This window comes from Melanostigma gelatinosum (genome assembly GCF_949748355.1).
Source record: "Melanostigma gelatinosum genome assembly, chromosome: 4".
NCBI lineage: Eukaryota > Metazoa > Chordata > Actinopteri > Perciformes > Zoarcidae > Melanostigma > Melanostigma gelatinosum.
In genome coordinates, this window is record NC_136637.1 from 21,228,039 (window position 1) to 21,246,060 (window position 18,022).

An 18,022-nucleotide genomic window follows, 5' to 3' on the forward strand; every position below is an offset into this window, starting at 1 on the left:
CATGTTGGTGTTCGAGTGTTGCTGCACCACCTGCAGATTCTTCCGATCCCCGCCTAGATCTTGGCTGAAGAAACACTGGGGTCGACTCGGAAAGGAGTCAAACGAACAGCCGCCCACCTCTTCATCCTCATCCTCCTCGTTTCCTCTTCGCCTGTCATCTTCTTTCTCTCTCTCACTTTGTTTCTCAACTTCTTCTTCTTCCTCCGTGTCTTCTCGTTTTCTCCTTTCATCTGTCTCTCGTCTTTCCTCCCCAGCGCTAAAAGACAGAGACAGGGAGCGGCAGCATTCGGGCCTCGCCTCATTACAGGCCCTGGGTGGCCACCCAGGATTTCATAGCACCCCAGGCATGACCGTTAGTTTGTGGGGAACAAGCACTCAGCCGCCTGCCGCCCATTCCTCCAGCTACACCGCAAGCTCCAGCCTTGGCCACAGCCTCCGTCACCACAACAGCTCAGGGTGAGTGTCTCTGCCTTGCAAGTTGGACTTTTTCCTTACTTCTCTTTCTTTGTAACTGTTTCCTTTTTCATAAAGATTCCTCCTGAATGACCTGGAGTTCAAAAACCACCAGACAAATGAGCTATATTCCTCTTAAATCTATCATTTTGTAGATGTTTACCGGACCTGCTGGATATTTATAGATTCTTTGATGCTGAAATACTATTTTCTCTGTGCCATCGGATGTGTATTTATAGTCTTATCAAGGCAAGCTGTCTTTTATAATATGTCTGAGTCTAGACGGCTCTCAGAACTGGACTACTTTCTGCTGCGTCGCTAAGAAAATATGTAATGAGATGGGAAGGCGGTGGGAGCGGGAGAGAGAGTCAGGGGCATGGGGAAGTTGTAAACGAGAGCAGAAGACGGGGAGTCGTAGATGGGCGACAATAAGTAGGGAAGGAGGAAAGAAAAATCCAGCTGCTTGTAAATGTACATGTTGGCTTATAAATAGATTTCAGGCTACCGAATACTAGGGTGATTACAGTAGTCTCAGTGTCAGCATGTATGCCACCTTGGACTTGTGGTTGTCGTCCCTCAGATCCCTCCCTGGGGAGATGGATGAAACGGATGCTCTCCGCTCCAAACGCTGCAACGAAGACGCCATTTCCCTCGCTCCCTCCACCACCGAGTCCATCGTCGTCGAAGGTGATTTGACTCGCTGAGGAGGGGATCGAACTTCGATTTTGAAAGTCACACTTTCGGTTGTAATTGCGCACACTCTGTTGCAGAGTTAAAGCTTGTCTTAAGGGAGTTTTCTTAAATCCAGGGAGGAGGGTGTGAGGAGTGTATTTTGTGGAGTCAGGGTTGACCTCACCCTGTCTCATTAAGTTGTAGTGTGTGGGAGAGGAAGACAGGCTAACTGGGCACTAGCTTACGAAATGCAAAGAGCTACTGCACCATCTTTTTCTCTCAGCGGCCCTGTTTTTTAAGGTTTATTGTTTATCAGGCACACACTTACCATGGAAGAGCTACTTCGTCTCTCTCCTTCGTCTTCTCGCCCCTCTAAATGATTTCATTGAAGAGACTGAGCTAAACACGGACCCCCTACTTTGTGCAATTTAACGCCAAATGGGGAGCCAACCTTTTCTGTACTATAATACTGTAACGTGTCATGGTCTTTGATGCCTCTGGTCCTCTCCTCAGATGCTCATTTTACAGCAGTGCGGGCTGACCTGGAGTCTGATGCCCAGGACCTGGAGGTAGAGTCATGGAGTTTGGCGGTTGACCAGCAGTATATTAAGAAGCACTCTAAGGAAACGGTGAAGCGACAGGATGTGATTTATGGTAAGTGTGATTCCTCAGGACGTGTTCACACGACCTAAGGAATTAAGTAGCTCATTGATTGGATAGTTGATCTTTCTTGACAAAACCTGGTGCCTATATTTCCCACAATGCAACTCGACCGCTCAGTCGGAGATTCAGGTGTGTTATGCTAGTAGCAACTATTGTAGCCCCGAGCAGAGCGGGCACACTTCTTACTTACTCCTCAACCTCAGTTTTTAGTGACATCACTTCAGGCTTCAGTTCACATAGCTCCCTCAGGAGCCACAAAATGCTAAGTACAACTTTTAAACATATTTAGTAATATTCTATTAGACCTTTAAGCAGGCCTTGATGTGGTGGAGTTGTCCCTAAATGTTAGGACTATTTTGCAAGGAACTATGTCAGCCAAATACGAGGAAAATAGGTTAAGGAAGGTTTGGATGGCATAAAGCACCCGTTGTGAGCCGGTCCATATCATTGCAACGCGTTAAACGTGTATGTGTTTTACGTGGCAGAACATTAACATGTGACTTCATGTCGTTGTACAGAGCTCATGCAGACAGAGATGCACCATGTGCGAACACTGAAGATAATGCTGCGTGTGTATGTCCAAGAGTTGAAGGAGAACCTCCAGATGGACTCTGGCAGGCTGGAATGTCTGTTCCCCCGTTTGGAAAAGCTCCTCGAGCTTCACACACATTTCCTGTCTCGTCTCAAAGAGAGGCAGCGAGAGAACTTTGTTTCGCCCAACGACAGGAACTACATTATCAACAGAGTGGCAGACATTCTGATCGCACAGGTAGGGAGGACATAAAAGAGTGACGCATGCACAGCAACATGTGTAAATAGCATAATACATGTGCCATAGTGCAGTATGGGCCAGCACACAAACACAGGCTGTGGAAACTGAACCGTTTTCTTTGTTCTCCAGTTCTCAGGGGAGATAGGAGAAAAGATGAAGGACAGTTATGGAGACTTCTGTAGTCACCACACGGAGGCTGTCGGCTATTACAAAGAACAGCTGCACAACAAAAAATTCCAGAACATCATACGGGTAAGACGCCTCCTGGTTTTTCAGATCCGATTCAATCCACAGTACATCTGTAGCTGAGTGTATACGGTGATATTAAATGGCCTTTTCCTTCTCAGAAAATCAACAACCTCTCCATTGTGCGGAGGTTAGGAGTGACCGAGTGTATTCTGTTGGTGACGCAGCGCATCACCAAGTACCCAGTACTAGTGGAGCGCATTCTGCTCAACACTGAAGGTAGTGTTGAAAGTATTTCACATGCGTGTTTCTGCTAAATAAATCACTATGGAGGAGAGTAGGACCATGTATTTAGTGAGGAATAACATCACACATTTTAGTTAAATTTTTCTGTATCCATCACATTTTTTGTCTGTCTCTAGCGGGTACAGAGGAGCATGAGGATCTGACTCGGGTACTGGGTCTGATTAAAGACACCATCGTTCAGGTTGACATGCTGGTTAATCTCCATGAGAAGAACTCTCGACTCCGGGACATACACAACAAGATGGAGCCAAAGGCACTGGGAAAGATCAAAGATGGCCGAGTGTTTCGCAGGGAGGACTTGGCGCAGGGCAGGAGACGTATGCTGCATGAGGGCACAGTCAACTGGAAAGCTGCTTCTGGCAGGCTCAAAGGTATCATATGGCATGATGGGGAAAAAAAACAAAACTTTTCTGATCTATCTAGGTGTACATATGTTTTGTTTATATATGTATTTATGTTATTCTGGTTATTTTGAAGAGTTTTGGAATGAATTAACAGAATGAATTAACAAATTCTGTCCTTCCAGATATTCTTGCGGTGCTTCTGTCAGATGTGTTGCTCCTGCTACAAGAGAAGGATCAGAGATATGTATTTGCTACAGTGGTGAGTGATTTATCCATTCAGTCAGCATGACACTATCTAACAAACACACTTTGAAGTACCAGTAACCAAAAAGGCACACGCTTCTGTCTCTTTCCTTTTTCTTATTGTTCTCCACTCAGGATAACAAGCCGTCAGTGATCTCCCTTCAGAAGCTGCTTGTCAGGGAAGTGGCCCATGAGGAGAAAGCCATGTTTCTTATCTGCGCCTCCTCCAATGAGCCAGAGATGTACGAGATCCACACCACCGCCAAGGAGGAGCGAAACTCTTGGATGACACACATACGGCAAGCTGTTGAGAGGTAGCTGCTTTTACACAGAGTGGAAATACATGAGCGTTTGTTGCTGTTATTTACATTCTGTGAAAATGTTTTGAACAAAACATGAGAAAGTTAGCTTTCTCTGTCTGTAATGTCTTTGGTCCTGTCCCCTCTTAGCTGTCCTCATACAGAAGAGAGGCTGTTCAGCGAGGAGGAAGAGGCCCGAGCTTTCAGGTTCAAAGAATTTCAAGGTAACTATGGATCAAGTGAGAAATGACTTGCATAAAGAACCCCCCCCCCCCCCCCCCCCCGGGAAATCATATAGTTGATGTGGTCGGCCACAAGGGGGTGCTCATGCATCATATTAACTTTACAATTGTTAGAGGTTAGATTTAACTTTTCCTCTAAATCTCATCTCAGTAGATTGAAACTGATTCAGGACAACAAAAGCTCTTTAACACACCCACGGATATTTGGGGGTGGTAAAGGGTTGTTCTATAGGAGTGAGCATGTGACAACAACACCTGCATCCTTTGTTTTAAGGATTTAACTCCTCTGCTGTTCGGTTTCATGTGCCTCTCTGTAGAGCGGCTGAGCCAGAAGGATGCGGTGGTCGTCCAGGCTCTCACTGAGAAGCTGCAGCTGTTTGCAGACATGGCAGAGTCTGTGGCAGGTCTAGAGGACGCACCTTCACATTCCAGACTTCTGCTTCGAGGAGACGCCTCCGACCTCCAGCAGGGGGAGGCCCTGCTCAAAGGAGCTATCACTGAGGGTAGGACAATGCTGCCATAATATGTATATCTGCTTTCGATACAGAGGTGGGAATTTTGTCAATTTTATATCCACGGGCTGCTCGCTGCAGCTCTGTAATAAATCAGTAGGTATTGGCATTGTTGAGTTTGCAACCATTCCCCCGAAACATCTCCCTCTGTCTCCCAGCTTTTCAACCTTAATTTGCTATCTCTCTCACTTCAGTGGAGAACCTGCAGAACCTGCTGCAGTCCGGAGTGAGGGAGGAGGCTCCGCCCTCCCGGCTGGAGGAGGGGAGCGGTTCCGGGGTTCTGCCCAGGCGAGCGGATACCTTCGGGGGCTATGACAGCATCCCCACCATCTTCAGTAAGAGTGAGTCCAGCACCATCCATGCCCTGAGGAAGTCGACCATCTAATGGATTTGCAATTGTATTTCAGTGGCTTTAATGCCATTTAATAAACCATGAATCATAAACACATTTCGTTCCTTGAATTGGTTTTATTGGTTGAATTCATGTGTATGGTTTTACATGTGTATGTGTGTTGTTTGTGAGCGTCAATATTTCTGTTTGGTTGAATTACTTGTGTGTGTTTGTCCCCGTGTCCCTTTCTGTGCCAGATGGCAGTGTGAAGAAGAAGTTTTCTGGCGAGACCAGAAGCCGAGATAGAAGCCAGAGAGCCAGCTCTGACCCTCAGCTCAAAGACCTTTGTGGCAGCCACACCCTGGAGCAGCCGGTAGGCGCTCAACACGCACACAGACAAACGGCACATCTCGGGATGAGTCACAGTGTTATGTCCTGTAAATAGTAGTGACCAGACCAAGTCATCTGGAAAGTTTCCATGTCCTGATGTTTACTGTAACCCTGCGCTCGCAGGTCACGCCATTTGTTTATGAATAGATAAAGCCTCGACAAAACAAGAATGAGGCCGATCAGGCAGACACAATGCAACGACATGTTGCTGTCAGTGAGCCGTGCGTGAGAAACAAAGTTGTAATTATATCTGACGAATGAATTAATTCAGTTTTTTATGCCCAACCTATTCTAAACCGTCTTTCTTTGTTTCGCTCTGAGACAGAAAATTCTCCTCGTTGAATTACTGATGAATATTTCATATCTTATGCTGCTCAGCTGTGTACAGTACTCAGAGTGTGTGTGATGTTTAGTATGACCCGCTGTGTGTTGTTGCTCAGGGTGATGAGAGCTGCTGCTCTCCTGCCAGATGGAACCGCATCTGGTCCAACTCCTTCCCCGAAGCTGAGGTGAACTCTCCTTCTCTGATCTGTCACCTTGTGCTTCACACTGTGCTGCATTACATATTCATAACCAATGCCTTCTGAACTGAAAAGACGTACCCATGAGAAGTTTGCACATTATAAATACTGTGTTGTTTTGGTGATTTTGGTAGTTATTTGGTTATGATAAGCTTGCCCGTGTCTCTCTTCTAGTTTTTTGACAGAGTGCTGATGCTCTCCCAAAGGCTCTACAGTCTGCAGGTACTACTGTCCCCTCCACTGTTAATGATGTTCATACATGCAGTCAGCGAAATAAATGAGTTGAAACGTGGTATATGTGTGTATATATATATATATATATATATATATATATATATGTATGTTTGCAAAGAGTTTGGCTTACTTAAACTTGATAACTTCCAAAGGTCTTGGATTTCTGTTTCACTGTCATGGCGTATAAACATTGTCTTGGTTCTCTAATGACCGTGTGTTATTTTTCTCTGTCGCCAGGCCATCATTTCCCAGCAGGACAGTCACATCGAGCTGCAGCGGGCCTCGTTGACAGAGCGGGCCTCCCTGCCCGGCCGCCACAGAGGGAACGTGCTCCTGGAGCAGGAGAAACAGCGGACTCTGGCTCTGCAGCGAGAGGAGCTGGCCAGCTTCCACAAGCTGCAGTCTCAGCACCGGCAGGAGCAGCAGCGCTGGGAGAGGGAGCGGGAGAGGCACCGGCAACAGGTCGAGGCCAACGAGGCCAGGCTGCGACAAAGGGAGGAGGAGTGCAGACGGCTGGAGGTGAAGTGCTCTGTCCTACCTTAGAAAAGGATATGTGTGAGAGGCTGAACTTCAAGACCTCGCCGCTCTGCTTTATGGTTGAACTTACAGTTTCATTGTTCTGTGTGATTTTCAAAAAAAAGGAATAAACTCTTCATATAGCGCTCTAGTTTCCTTTCAAGTTAATGTCTGTCATGTGTGTACATTTTGCAAGTTAGTTTAAAAAAAAGAATTACAGGATGTAGAAATGCAACATTACTTGTTCTTTTGATGCAGGAGCATCTGGCAGAAGAGAGGAAGGAGCTGGAGAGTCAGAGGGAGACGTACCAGCAGGACCTGGAGAGGCTGAGAGAGTCCACCAGAGCCGTGGAGAAAGAAAAGGAACGTCTGGAACACCAGAAGAAGATCAAGAGGAAGACGATCGAGGTGGGAAACCTGCTGTAGAGATGATTGCTTGAATACAGAAATTTCACAGAATGCCTATACTAAACATACAAGACTTGTAAGCTAGCTATTGCCAGCAGAGATACTATTTGATTTATTCAAAATGATGTGCATCATGTGGATCCTCGCAGCCACACACACATGGAAACTATAAAAGAAGCTGTAGCTACCAAACTTGTCGAATTTGTTCTGTTCGCGATGCTATGTGATTTATTTCCGATACTTCAACATATTTTTCAGTTAACTCGAGTATTATTGCCCGTGTCCTCAGTTTTTGGATTTGTCAGCTTATAAAAACGTAGTTCGGTTTTTTTCACTGTGCAACCCAACACAAGGAGGCAACTTCACACAATACAAAGTCAGTGGAAAGCAATTCATTGTTTTCTCCTCCGGTGTGGGTGGGACTTAAATGTCTATAATTTGTTACATAAAAAAAAAATGCTTTTGAAAAACATGACATTCTAAATTGCAGGTCATAAAAGACTATTCTACTGCACCTTTAAGTTGTGTGTAAGGAGGTTGAAATGGAGGATACGGGTGAGGTGCTGGGTGACAGTGAGGAGAGGAGGTAGTACCAGGAGCTATGGTGCTGGTGACCATGAATCACAGGATAAAGAATAAGAAGGGGCTTTTCCATCTCTCGTTTCCTTTTTGTCTGTTGCCGTTTCCTTGCATCTCTTTTTTTCCTTCCATTCCATCCCCTGGGCATGAATCCTGTGTCCACCCGTTCAAGGTACTCAAGCATCTGAAACACCGATGGGCTAAATATATGAATGAAAGAAAGTTTAGTTCTTGAGTTCAGGTGCTCTGACGGGTATAAAAGAAACTCTGGTTTCAGCTCCCACCGCCTGATTCATAGAAGGATGAATGATGAACACACACATGTACGAATGAACGCATCTCTAACCACTCAACCCAGGAATCCAGCTACGCAGGGAGCAGTCTTTCTCTTCACCTCTCTTTACCGCCGTTCCTCCTCTCTCCTCCACAATGCGGGTCATTGTTGTGAGTTTCATGGGAGAGAAGCTTTGAGAAAGATCCGCTGACTGTAATTTCATGCCCGGTGCTAAAAGATCCATCAAGGAGCTGCAGTAATGATACTTGATGTCAGCCTTTAGTGTTTTCAAAGGCCTGCATCAACATCTCACTTTAGTTGGTTATGGGTGACTGTAGCATGGGAAGTTTTATCTTGATACTAACTTCATTTTCTCATCGACGATGCAGACCAACAGTGGCAGTTCTGCTTTACGCAAATCAGCTATCTTATTTATTTATATATATATATATATATATATATATATATATGAAAAATAAATAAAACAAATTAGTTAAAACAGATTAGTTTTGGCAACTTAAAGGCCTGACATGACAAAATACTTCATAACATTAATGAAAAATAAAATATAAAAATTAAATATAAGAAATGCAAAAGGAGGCAGTACAAAAATATATTCGACCCTATTTACAAAGAGTTATAGAAATTATATGAGAGCAGTTTATTTGAAGTCAAAACAACCAAACAGACTTTGTCTGAGGCTACAATTTAATAATGAAGTATTTGTTAGGTTTTCATTGTCAAAACTACCCTGCAATATTGTGATATTATTTTCAGGCGAAATCGCCCATCATCATCATCCTATCGTAAACCTTACCCACCGAGTTCTTCTTCATCGTGAGCGGTTTCCTCATCACTGTATGTTGTGAGCCTGTAAACGCTGGAGTCTCGGGCGCTCCTCTCGGAGCTGGTGCACATGATTTTCCTGTATTATGTACGCTAGTAACCGATGGCTGATTTTGTAATTTCCTATTAAATTGGTGGGTTGATATTTTTGAAACAAGCAATCTAGAGATAGAGAGGAGCATGAACGTTGGTGACGGCTCCACTTCCTGAGTCACACGCATGCTTCTGTCATCAGGTGGAGGCCACGCAAAACACACCCAATGATGGGATTGTTCACTCTGACTAATGTGGCAATTAAAGACAGCCGAAACCTTCCCGCTGGATGAGTCGGTGTGCTCTTCTGCTTTCGGTTTCTGTACGGACTAACTGTACAAACTGGATTGCTTTTTTTCCCGAGAAGTGATGTCTCCAGTGATGTCACTCGTCCCTCTCTGCTGTCTGACATTCCTACCTGGTTCAAGCCTGACAGCTATCTGTGGTTGTCCAGTGCCATTTCATCCTGCATACCAAGCTGAGTAACTGACAGATGAACTAGTGCCGTCCGTTCAAGTCCTGACTTGTCGCCCCCCCCCCCCCCCCCCCCCAAAAACCAGCTACAGTGTTTTTGCAACTCTGCATTCCGTTGTTTTATTGTCATTCACCTACTGTAGAGTTACATCCTCAGACATCTGGCTGCCCATCCACCATCCAAAGGATTTAACTCGAGTCGTGCACGACCAGCTGACATGAGTTATTGCGTTTATCATCGCATTACTGGCTGCACAAGGCAGGCCTTTGACTGTGAGTTGTACCTAGAACACACTTCACAGTAACTCCTGGAAATCCACAGCCGCTGGCTGAATTGACCTAACGTGCTGTGGTGAGTAATGCAGGGACCCTGGTAATTACAGAGGCCTTCACTGAAACAGTCATAGTAAGTAAGACTGTTGCGTGGTTTGTTTGTTTGTTACCTGGACTGCAGGATAAGACCCGAAACGGATCAGATCCAGCCCCTATCGGCGCTCAACACCCCATTAAATCCTGCCCATAATGTTTGTTATCGACAAGCTAAGTAGTGTGTTGTGTACACATGCAGATGTATGGGTTGCCTTTCTATACTGTTGGCCGTGCTGTGGGAATCTCTCGGCTGCGGTTCTGGGAGATTTGGAAGTGGTTTGTTCCCCCTCTGCGTCAAACACATCAAACAGTCTTTTCATCAGCTGTGACCTCAGGATCTGTTCCAGGCTTCGGGCCAGCCTGATATCAACAGACATTTAATCACCAACACCCAACATTAAGACGCATCGGCAAACCAGGAGAGCTAAGATTAGACCTCATAAAAAGAAGTGCGCGCGCGCAAGGCTGGTGCTAGTTGCGGCATGTCCTGGCTTCAGAGGAACTTCTTCTTTCATGTGTTATCTCATGTGATCACACTTGGCCCCTCGATAAGAAAGGCTTTTGGGATCTGCTCCAACCGAGCCTTTTGTCTGGCTGCTTTAGTCCTGTGTGTTCATAATCAAGGGTCGAGATTGAGTTGGCTATTTGGCTGTCAGTCAGGAAAAGAACAAGATCAAGAAAGACCCGCACAATACAGCAAGAGTCGATGGGAAAGAATGCCCCTTTTGATGTCAGGAAATCTGACTAGAAACTGGGATTATGACGAAGGTCAAAGGTTCAGTTCCCAGCCTGTTGGGGAGGTCTTCATGGGGAAATGCATCTGTGAATAACCGGTGCAACTTTGTAGAGATGCCTTCAGGCAAAGCCTCAATTTTACAACCGCCCCTTTCTCCTGCTTTTTTGCTCACGAGCAGAAAACTGTAAAACTGGATTGCTGTTGTTAAGGCCACAACTTCTGAACACAGGGAGAAATCCCTAAACTTCACACCTCTCCCTGCCACTTTCACACCACCCCCACTCCAGCACATTCCTCAAACCCCATCTCACAGACACTTAATGCATGAAATAAAACCCTCACACTATCTGGCGTGAATAACTACATGAACATGACAGAGGATATTGCTAAAATCTTGGGAAGATTGCCAAAGCTCAAAAATAAACTTTAAAAGGTCGGTGGTAAATCGGTGACCCGTATCTTGAGTTTCTCACACTGAGTTATCTCTTCCCCTGTTTTGGCCTCGGGCTGATTTACGATGCTGTTGACTGTGTTCCTGTGGTCTGACAAGCCCCCGAAGAGCAACACTTGCACATCAACACCCTTACCATGTGTACACACACACACCTAGATGCCTGTGACTCACTTCTATAACCAGTTAGTAGCGGTTGCTTTCAGAGGCTAAGATAGAACACGAGCTTGAGGGAAGATATTTCCTCTTTACGCCAACTGCCAATGAAACCGTCCTCGCCTGTTTTCACACACTGTGTACCGTCCTTCAGCTGAAATATTGTCAATGTGATGTAATGATTACTTTTATTATTGATGAGTCTTGCACGCCATCGATCAATCGTTTGGTCAATAAAGCATCAGAACATTGCAAAAAAATGCCCGTCACGATTTCCTTGAGTGCAAGGCCATGTCATCGAATGTCTGGTTTTGTCTGACCAAAACAATTATTTTTTTTTATTGATAAACTATTTAGAAGATTAAGCAATTTTTATTGACTCATCACTTCAGCTCTATTGTGATGTCCCAGGAGTATAAATTGCTGAGTCATTGCTCATCACAAAACCCAACACGGGACAGTGTTTGCTCAGCTCGTATGCATTGTATGAATTACGCTACTTACGGACACAATTTGATTTGGAATTGTACCAATTTAAGGCCACAGTGTTTGCTAATCCCATTAATCCACTCCAGATCAGAGCTACAAATACTCAAGTCAATACCTCACACACGTTACTGCGCCACACATCTAATCCAGGTGCGATTCAATAGCCGGTATCTTCTGTCCACCGCTGTCACGTTGTGAATAACGCCACATATTGTGCAGTGTGATATGTGAGTTGTCAGGAACCGAGAAACAAGGCTGTATAATTAGCTCGTCCAAGCCTGCCATTATTAACAGAAGCCTCTGGAAGGCAGTCAGTGCTAATTGTTTATGTGCTGTCAGTCGGGGCTTCTTGTGCTTCCGCACAGTTTACTGCCCTGGAAACCTGCCGTTTGTGCCGCTTCGAGCCGATCACCGTGTTCCCGGGAACAATGCAACATCTGTGTGCCGAGATGAGTGAGTGCTGAGTGAGGGGAAATGATGGAGGGAAAGGAAGACAGGGTGCTTTAGGGAAGGAGGTGTGGAGACTTCCCCACTGCGGGGCCCCTCTCTGCCTCGGCTCCTGTCATGCTCTGCTGTTACAACTGGAGGAAGCTACAGTGTCCTCACACACAGTCACAGGAGTCTGCCTTTCATGCCTTGCAAAACACTGTCATCATGCAGTCCCCTTATCCACAGGAAGTATTCGGCATCATCATCAATCATGTAGCACGTGTGCTGCATAGCAAACGGTCACAGACGATTGCCAGACTTCAGGTTAAACACGCTGCAGTGAAAGCTGGTGTTCCACTGATCGCATGTCGGTCCATTGTATCATCTGCTCTGAGATGTTGGTTTGCTTACATAATTGTTCTTTAAAGCGGCTACGAGAAAACTTTTACTTTAGTTACTTGTAATGCAACATCCATATCTGATTCCTTATAATGAATTAATATGTATTTTTATTCTTCGTCTTGTCGTTCTAATGGACACTTTTACATGTTTAGGCTTTTAAAAAGCTCTCTTCTGATTGGAACTGGCCTGCAGTTGCAGTCTAGGTCATGAACAAACGTTTTTCATCTTTTCTTCTCTTCATCTTCAAATCACTCTTAGCTAAAATTGGTATGATAGAAATAACATGGTCTGCTTGTATGTTTCTGATTTATTTTGAAAATAAAACATTCACGCAAACCCGAAGATATGATTATAGAATTAAACAGAGAATTGTTTCTTAGAGATCTCAGTTTAGTTCAGTCTGTATGTTTGAGACCATTTCAGCAATCCATCTTTGGAAACATGGGGACGAGGAGGACTTCCAGTCCACTAAGATTCGTCTTTTAGAGTATTTTATGTAGATTGAAAGCCGATTCTGAACAGCCAAAAATGTGCTGATTGTTGCCTTTTTGTATTGACATTTAGATTTAATGTGTGATGAATATCTTTGAGCAACACAATGTGTCACAATGTTTAAACCGTCCAACTATAACAACACTGTGTGGAGAATCTTATTATAGTTCATGTTATGCAACACATGTGGAATTACTAACACAAACACTGCACCACTGTATTGTTGCAGGAACCCTCCTGGTTCGTCTCATTGAATGCAGATTGGAGGATAATGTTGACTCCATCTCTAGATCCCATTTCCCTCAGTCTAGTAATGAAGTGGACAATGCAGTCAGTGTCTTTCATCCACTGATGTCATGAGTCATTTTCTTGTTACCCTGCTCGTCTAACAGCACGGCCTGTTTTGTTAGACACGCCTTTATGTGCACAGGGACTATTAAGGGTTTATGTTTCTCATTTTGTGTGTGTGTGCGCGCATTGTCCTTGAGTCTCTTGGAACACATCAAAAGCCTTTTTACCAAACTGTGTGCTCAGCAGAAACCGTTGCATGTGTTTCTGATTCCCTCTGTAGCCCGTGAATACCCGACTCAGCAGATTGTGTTTCTGTAATGACAGTGTTGCATCGATGATTTATGGTTTGCATCTGCTTTTTATGTGTGTGTCTTCTGTAAGACAGTGTCTGAAGTTTTTTTTTTTTTTTTCTGCAGACATGTACTCTCATGCATAACTAACAACGGGATGCGTGCACACGTACACACACACATACAACGTGCAAACTTGACGTTCCACAACTCCTGATTCCAAACTGAATCTGACCACAAATATGGATATTACAGTGCAAAGTCGGGAAGCCATTCCTTCTGGACTTGAATACTGATTTTGAAGTCTTATGTTATGATGTTTGCTACAATTGAAGCAGGCTTTAGTCCCCTCTCAGCAAATAACGTCCAGTCTTCTCCTCCAGGTGGCTCCTTTGTCTGGCAGTCTGAACGGGGAGCTCCTCATGTCCTCGGGCCTCTCCGACCTGCCCCCCCCTCAGAAGCCCCTGGTGCGGTCCAGCCTCTCTGTCGCAGCTGCCGACTATCCGGAGCGCCCTGAATTGATGTTGCGGCGGGAGGCGAGCTCTTCCGCCCTGCCGCTGAAGACGGAGGTGCCGCTTCATCTCTTCAGCACCACCAACCAGCAGCACAAACTGGTGGGGGTGCAGCAGCAGATCCCCACCAAGCTGGCCGCCTTCAGCAGCGGCAAAGGGAAAGGAGGCAAGATTGGCAAAGCCTCGCATCGCACTGACAGCTCCGGTAAGGAATGAGACCTCAGACACGGAGTTTCACAGGACGTGCCGCAGCTAGCACCGTGCTTCCACATTGCTTCGGGTTACATTTGTGTTGCTTTCCATCTCCGTGTATGAACATCTCCCGATGATAAGAATCAACCGTAACAGAAGTGCACACACGTCTTTACTTGGAGTCTGATTCATGAACGGTAATATACATAATCATAGGTGTGCATTCTATGGCTGCAACTAACACAAAATCGACTGTTTATTTTTTTTTATTACCTGTATCGGTCTATACAAAATCCACGACAATTCCCTCCAGCTTAAGAGTGACCTCATCGACGTCTTTTTTTTTGGCTGTACAGTCCAAAACTCAATAATATTCAATATGAAACCATGTAGGAAGGAAAAAACAACTATAATCATATTTGAGACGCTGGAATCATTAAAAGTAATTTTTGCTGGAAACACGACTGAAATGTTTTATCGATTATTGGAAGAGAATGGGTATGTTTCTGTTGGTTGATTAATCGACTAGTTTCTACTTGCATTTGTCTTGTAACTGATATTTTAATGGGAGCATGACTCGGTATCACCCTGTAATCTCCCAAAAACTGTGAATGAATTGTTTTTTTAGACTAAACGTGCAGAGGAAGATGCTATTCTCCTTACAAATAATGGAGTGCATGACTTGTCTGTTGCTCTTACAGTGCATCAGTTGCTAACTCATAACAAGTGTCATAAATATTCACTCTTTCACAAAATATGTGAGGGTTTCTCCTCCTCTTACTCTTGCAGGTGATGTATAACCGTGCAGTATTTTCTCTTTTAAAAATGATTTTTTTTCTCACTCCCTCTTCATCGATATTCAAGCCATCTGTGGCTGACACGAGCTTGACCTGATCAGCATGATTTAAGTGGCTCATTAGGATCACATTAGCTGTCTAAATTGGGTCAGCCATCTCATTTATCAAATAGTGGCCGAAGAGAGGCCAGGCTTTACTTTACCAATGCAATTTCATTTTACAATTAAATCACCCTCCTGCTCCTCCTCCCGCCTCATCTTAGCCTCAGTGGATATGAAGCAGATGCTGCCGCTGAAGCTGTCCGCCCGAGATGACAACGCCCTGAAGGCCAAGCGGTCCACCAGCCCCCACCAGCCACTCCCGCTGTCAACACCTCCTCAGCCTCTTCCCCTGCATCATCACGCAGGTACCTTTTTCTATACTCCCCAGCGCACACACACACTTCCTCCTTTGCTCTGTCGAGGCAAACCCAATCTCCTCTCGTCTGTCTTTGCCAACTGCATTATTAAACTTGGTTCTCACAGACACAAACATGAGACACACACACACACACATTCTCCACCTGCGCAGACCGGACCCCACCCGATCACGTTCCTGTCTAAAGCTTGTATTCATGCCCAGCCTCACCCTGTTTAAACACCTATCAATTTCACATGCCTCACTGTGATTAATGACGCGCTGTACTGCCGACACGGACATTTTATCACTTTAATCCTGTGCCCTCACAATTACCACTGACAAAGAAACACTGGCAGGATTTCAGGTGGTATATTTCAGTGAGGCTGTGTAAGCCCAGCTTTAATAAACGGGTACAAAGGATTAATCTGTCTGTCGGCCCCTTTTAATGTTATTTTTGGAGTAATCCCTCGTTCTCTAATAGCCTTCCTTATTTGTCTGTGACAGATCAACTCAGTCCTCCAGACAATGCTGGGCCAGACACCCAGTCCACCTCCTCCATCAGCGTCTCCCACCCTCAAAGTCTTCAGAAGCCCCCCATGCCTCCTGCACAGTCCCATCCTCAGCCTCCCACCATCGCTCCCCACTCGCAGACCACCGGCTCCCTCCAGTTCCAGTCCCATCTGCAGCCGCAGGGCCTCAGTCCGACTGCCCAGGCCCATGTCCAGGTAAATGCTCACGGGCTCACCCACAGCCACAGCATGCCGCCACCTTACACGGTCGCCACAGAAGACCTCACCAAGGAGGATGTCATCTTCTTCTAAAGTCCACTCGGATCAACCGCTGATCGCAAAAAAAAAAGACTTATGGGATAGTTGCTTCCATGTGTCTCATTCTAAGGAGCCACTTCCTGTACAGGTGTGGTGTTATCGAGGGTTTATGAAGTAAGGTGGTTTAAATACCTGTACAAAGCTGCAGCAGAGCGCTTGTTAGCACTTCAGTGGCTCATGAAGAAAGACAAATGTTGTTCAAGAAGTTTTACATTTCTATTTTAACACTGTCCCCCCCCCCCCCCCCAGCTTTGTTTTAAAGATGCCTCAGTTTATTTTTATTGAATTTTTAGTTTAGTTTCTTAACTCGAGAGGACAACGAGTATGAGGAGGAAACGTCTGGCAAAACAAAGGCTTCTTGTAACGCGTATGAAAAAGGTGTGAATGAAGTTACGCCAATCCAAAGACTTGAGCCGCGAGACCAGAACGGGGTTTGACTGAAAGAAGCAATGTTAGTGAAGCACGAAACAGTGCAGAGGGCTGAACCACCTGCTTCTGCTGAACCCGGAACAACAAGAACTGATTCAACAGGAACTCCGGAATGACCCGACTCCTAAAGCAGGAACACTTTCTGCTCTGTGTTTCATGTGCACAGTGTGAATACTCCGTTCCAGACGAATGAATGAACACTGATGGACTAAATGTGTATTGTTTGGGTGTCAAAACTGTGATGATTCCTTTCATTTTGTCGTTCTTGTTCTTCTTAATCATGCTGATTACCGAACTGTGGAATACACTGCTCGTGTTGCGACTGGTTGTGAAACCTGAAGCTAACTTTTTTTTAATTTTTAATTTTTATTTTTTTTCAGGCTGTTGTTTAAAAATGCTTAATTTCAAGTAAGGGAGATTTCACCTCCAAATTCGACTGTTTTTCCAACGCAAAAATGATATATTTATACAAACGGATAATCACTTTGAAACCAGAGCATACACAAACAAAGAATCAGATGGGGTGTTGAAGTTCCCCAATATTCTGCTTTATAGTTATTATCAGGATATGAGCTCATCTGATACAGTTGTAGAAGACATTGTTTTTGTTTACACCATCTCTTAAGCACAACAACAACAACAACAACATGCATGTGAACATACGTGGTGGTCCAAACTCAACATCCATTTCCAAGCTCCATGTTTTTGACAAATCATGTTTTTGAACGCTTGTGACTCCGTTTTGCTGAATTGACAGTAAATTTGTCAGGATCGGTTTCTTTTAGCACCGCCGACATATCTTTGAGATATTTATGAAAATGTCAGTTTTAATATAAACCCTGAGGTCTCATTGACGGTGTGTTTTATTGATTGCTGATGACATTTCGTTAGCTGGGTCTTAAATCTCTGTGTCTGGTAGAGAAGCGGTACTGTGACCGGGGGTGCGGTGGTCCTGCAGCAAAAACAAAACACTGTCAGCCGGTCTTTATCTTCTCCCCACAGAAGAAATATGGAGATGTCCATGTGATTGTCTTTCTCAGTAGTTCCGTGAGAACCCTTTAAATCATGGAGTCGTTGACACAATAATGTGTTTTTGTGTCTCTGGAGGGACAAATGTCAGAAGAGCTCTTTGTCTTTGTCCAGTTCATCTTGTCTCTGCAGCCGTGATCGCTAGCTTGAGTTTGAGCTGTTTATGTATGTTATGTATGTTGCTGTACATACTTACTGTGATATCTTCCGCACCGGCTTCCTTTTACACATTCTTGTAGTCGGAACGGAGATATTTGACGTGCGTCCTACGATGCAAAAGTCAGCCAAAATTCTCTGTCTGCATATGTGTATATACACACACGTGTGTGTGTGTGTGGGACGGTACGCCCTGCTTGGATAGACTCGTGGCAGTTTAATGAAACCACAATCGGCCATTGCTGTTGAACGTTTGCATATTTACTCTCCTGCTGTTT

General features: G+C 44.8%; 1 protein-coding gene across 1 annotated transcript in view; it reads left to right on the forward strand.

Moving 5' to 3' along the window:
- arhgef18b (rho/rac guanine nucleotide exchange factor (GEF) 18b) overlaps positions 1-16,374 on the forward strand; it is a gene marked incomplete at its 5' end in the record, with an annotated part of 34,911 nt that extends 18,537 nt beyond the window's left edge. The window contains 20 exons of the mRNA XM_079266696.1: positions 255-456; positions 1,034-1,140; positions 1,639-1,779; positions 2,307-2,557; positions 2,690-2,812; positions 2,908-3,025; positions 3,169-3,423; positions 3,579-3,655; positions 3,775-3,953; positions 4,089-4,162; positions 4,498-4,683; positions 4,887-5,033; positions 5,281-5,396; positions 5,854-5,922; positions 6,109-6,156; positions 6,406-6,687; positions 6,943-7,092; positions 13,787-14,120; positions 15,167-15,310; positions 15,808-16,374. Coding sequence (XP_079122822.1) covers positions 255-456; positions 1,034-1,140; positions 1,639-1,779; positions 2,307-2,557; positions 2,690-2,812; positions 2,908-3,025; positions 3,169-3,423; positions 3,579-3,655; positions 3,775-3,953; positions 4,089-4,162; positions 4,498-4,683; positions 4,887-5,033; positions 5,281-5,396; positions 5,854-5,922; positions 6,109-6,156; positions 6,406-6,687; positions 6,943-7,092; positions 13,787-14,120; positions 15,167-15,310; positions 15,808-16,124 — 3,320 coding nt within the window. The 3' untranslated portion in view covers positions 16,125-16,374. The remainder of the gene's footprint in view (positions 1-254; positions 457-1,033; positions 1,141-1,638; positions 1,780-2,306; positions 2,558-2,689; positions 2,813-2,907; positions 3,026-3,168; positions 3,424-3,578; positions 3,656-3,774; positions 3,954-4,088; positions 4,163-4,497; positions 4,684-4,886; positions 5,034-5,280; positions 5,397-5,853; positions 5,923-6,108; positions 6,157-6,405; positions 6,688-6,942; positions 7,093-13,786; positions 14,121-15,166; positions 15,311-15,807) is intronic.
- Positions 16,375-18,022: the final 1,648 nt, after the last annotated feature.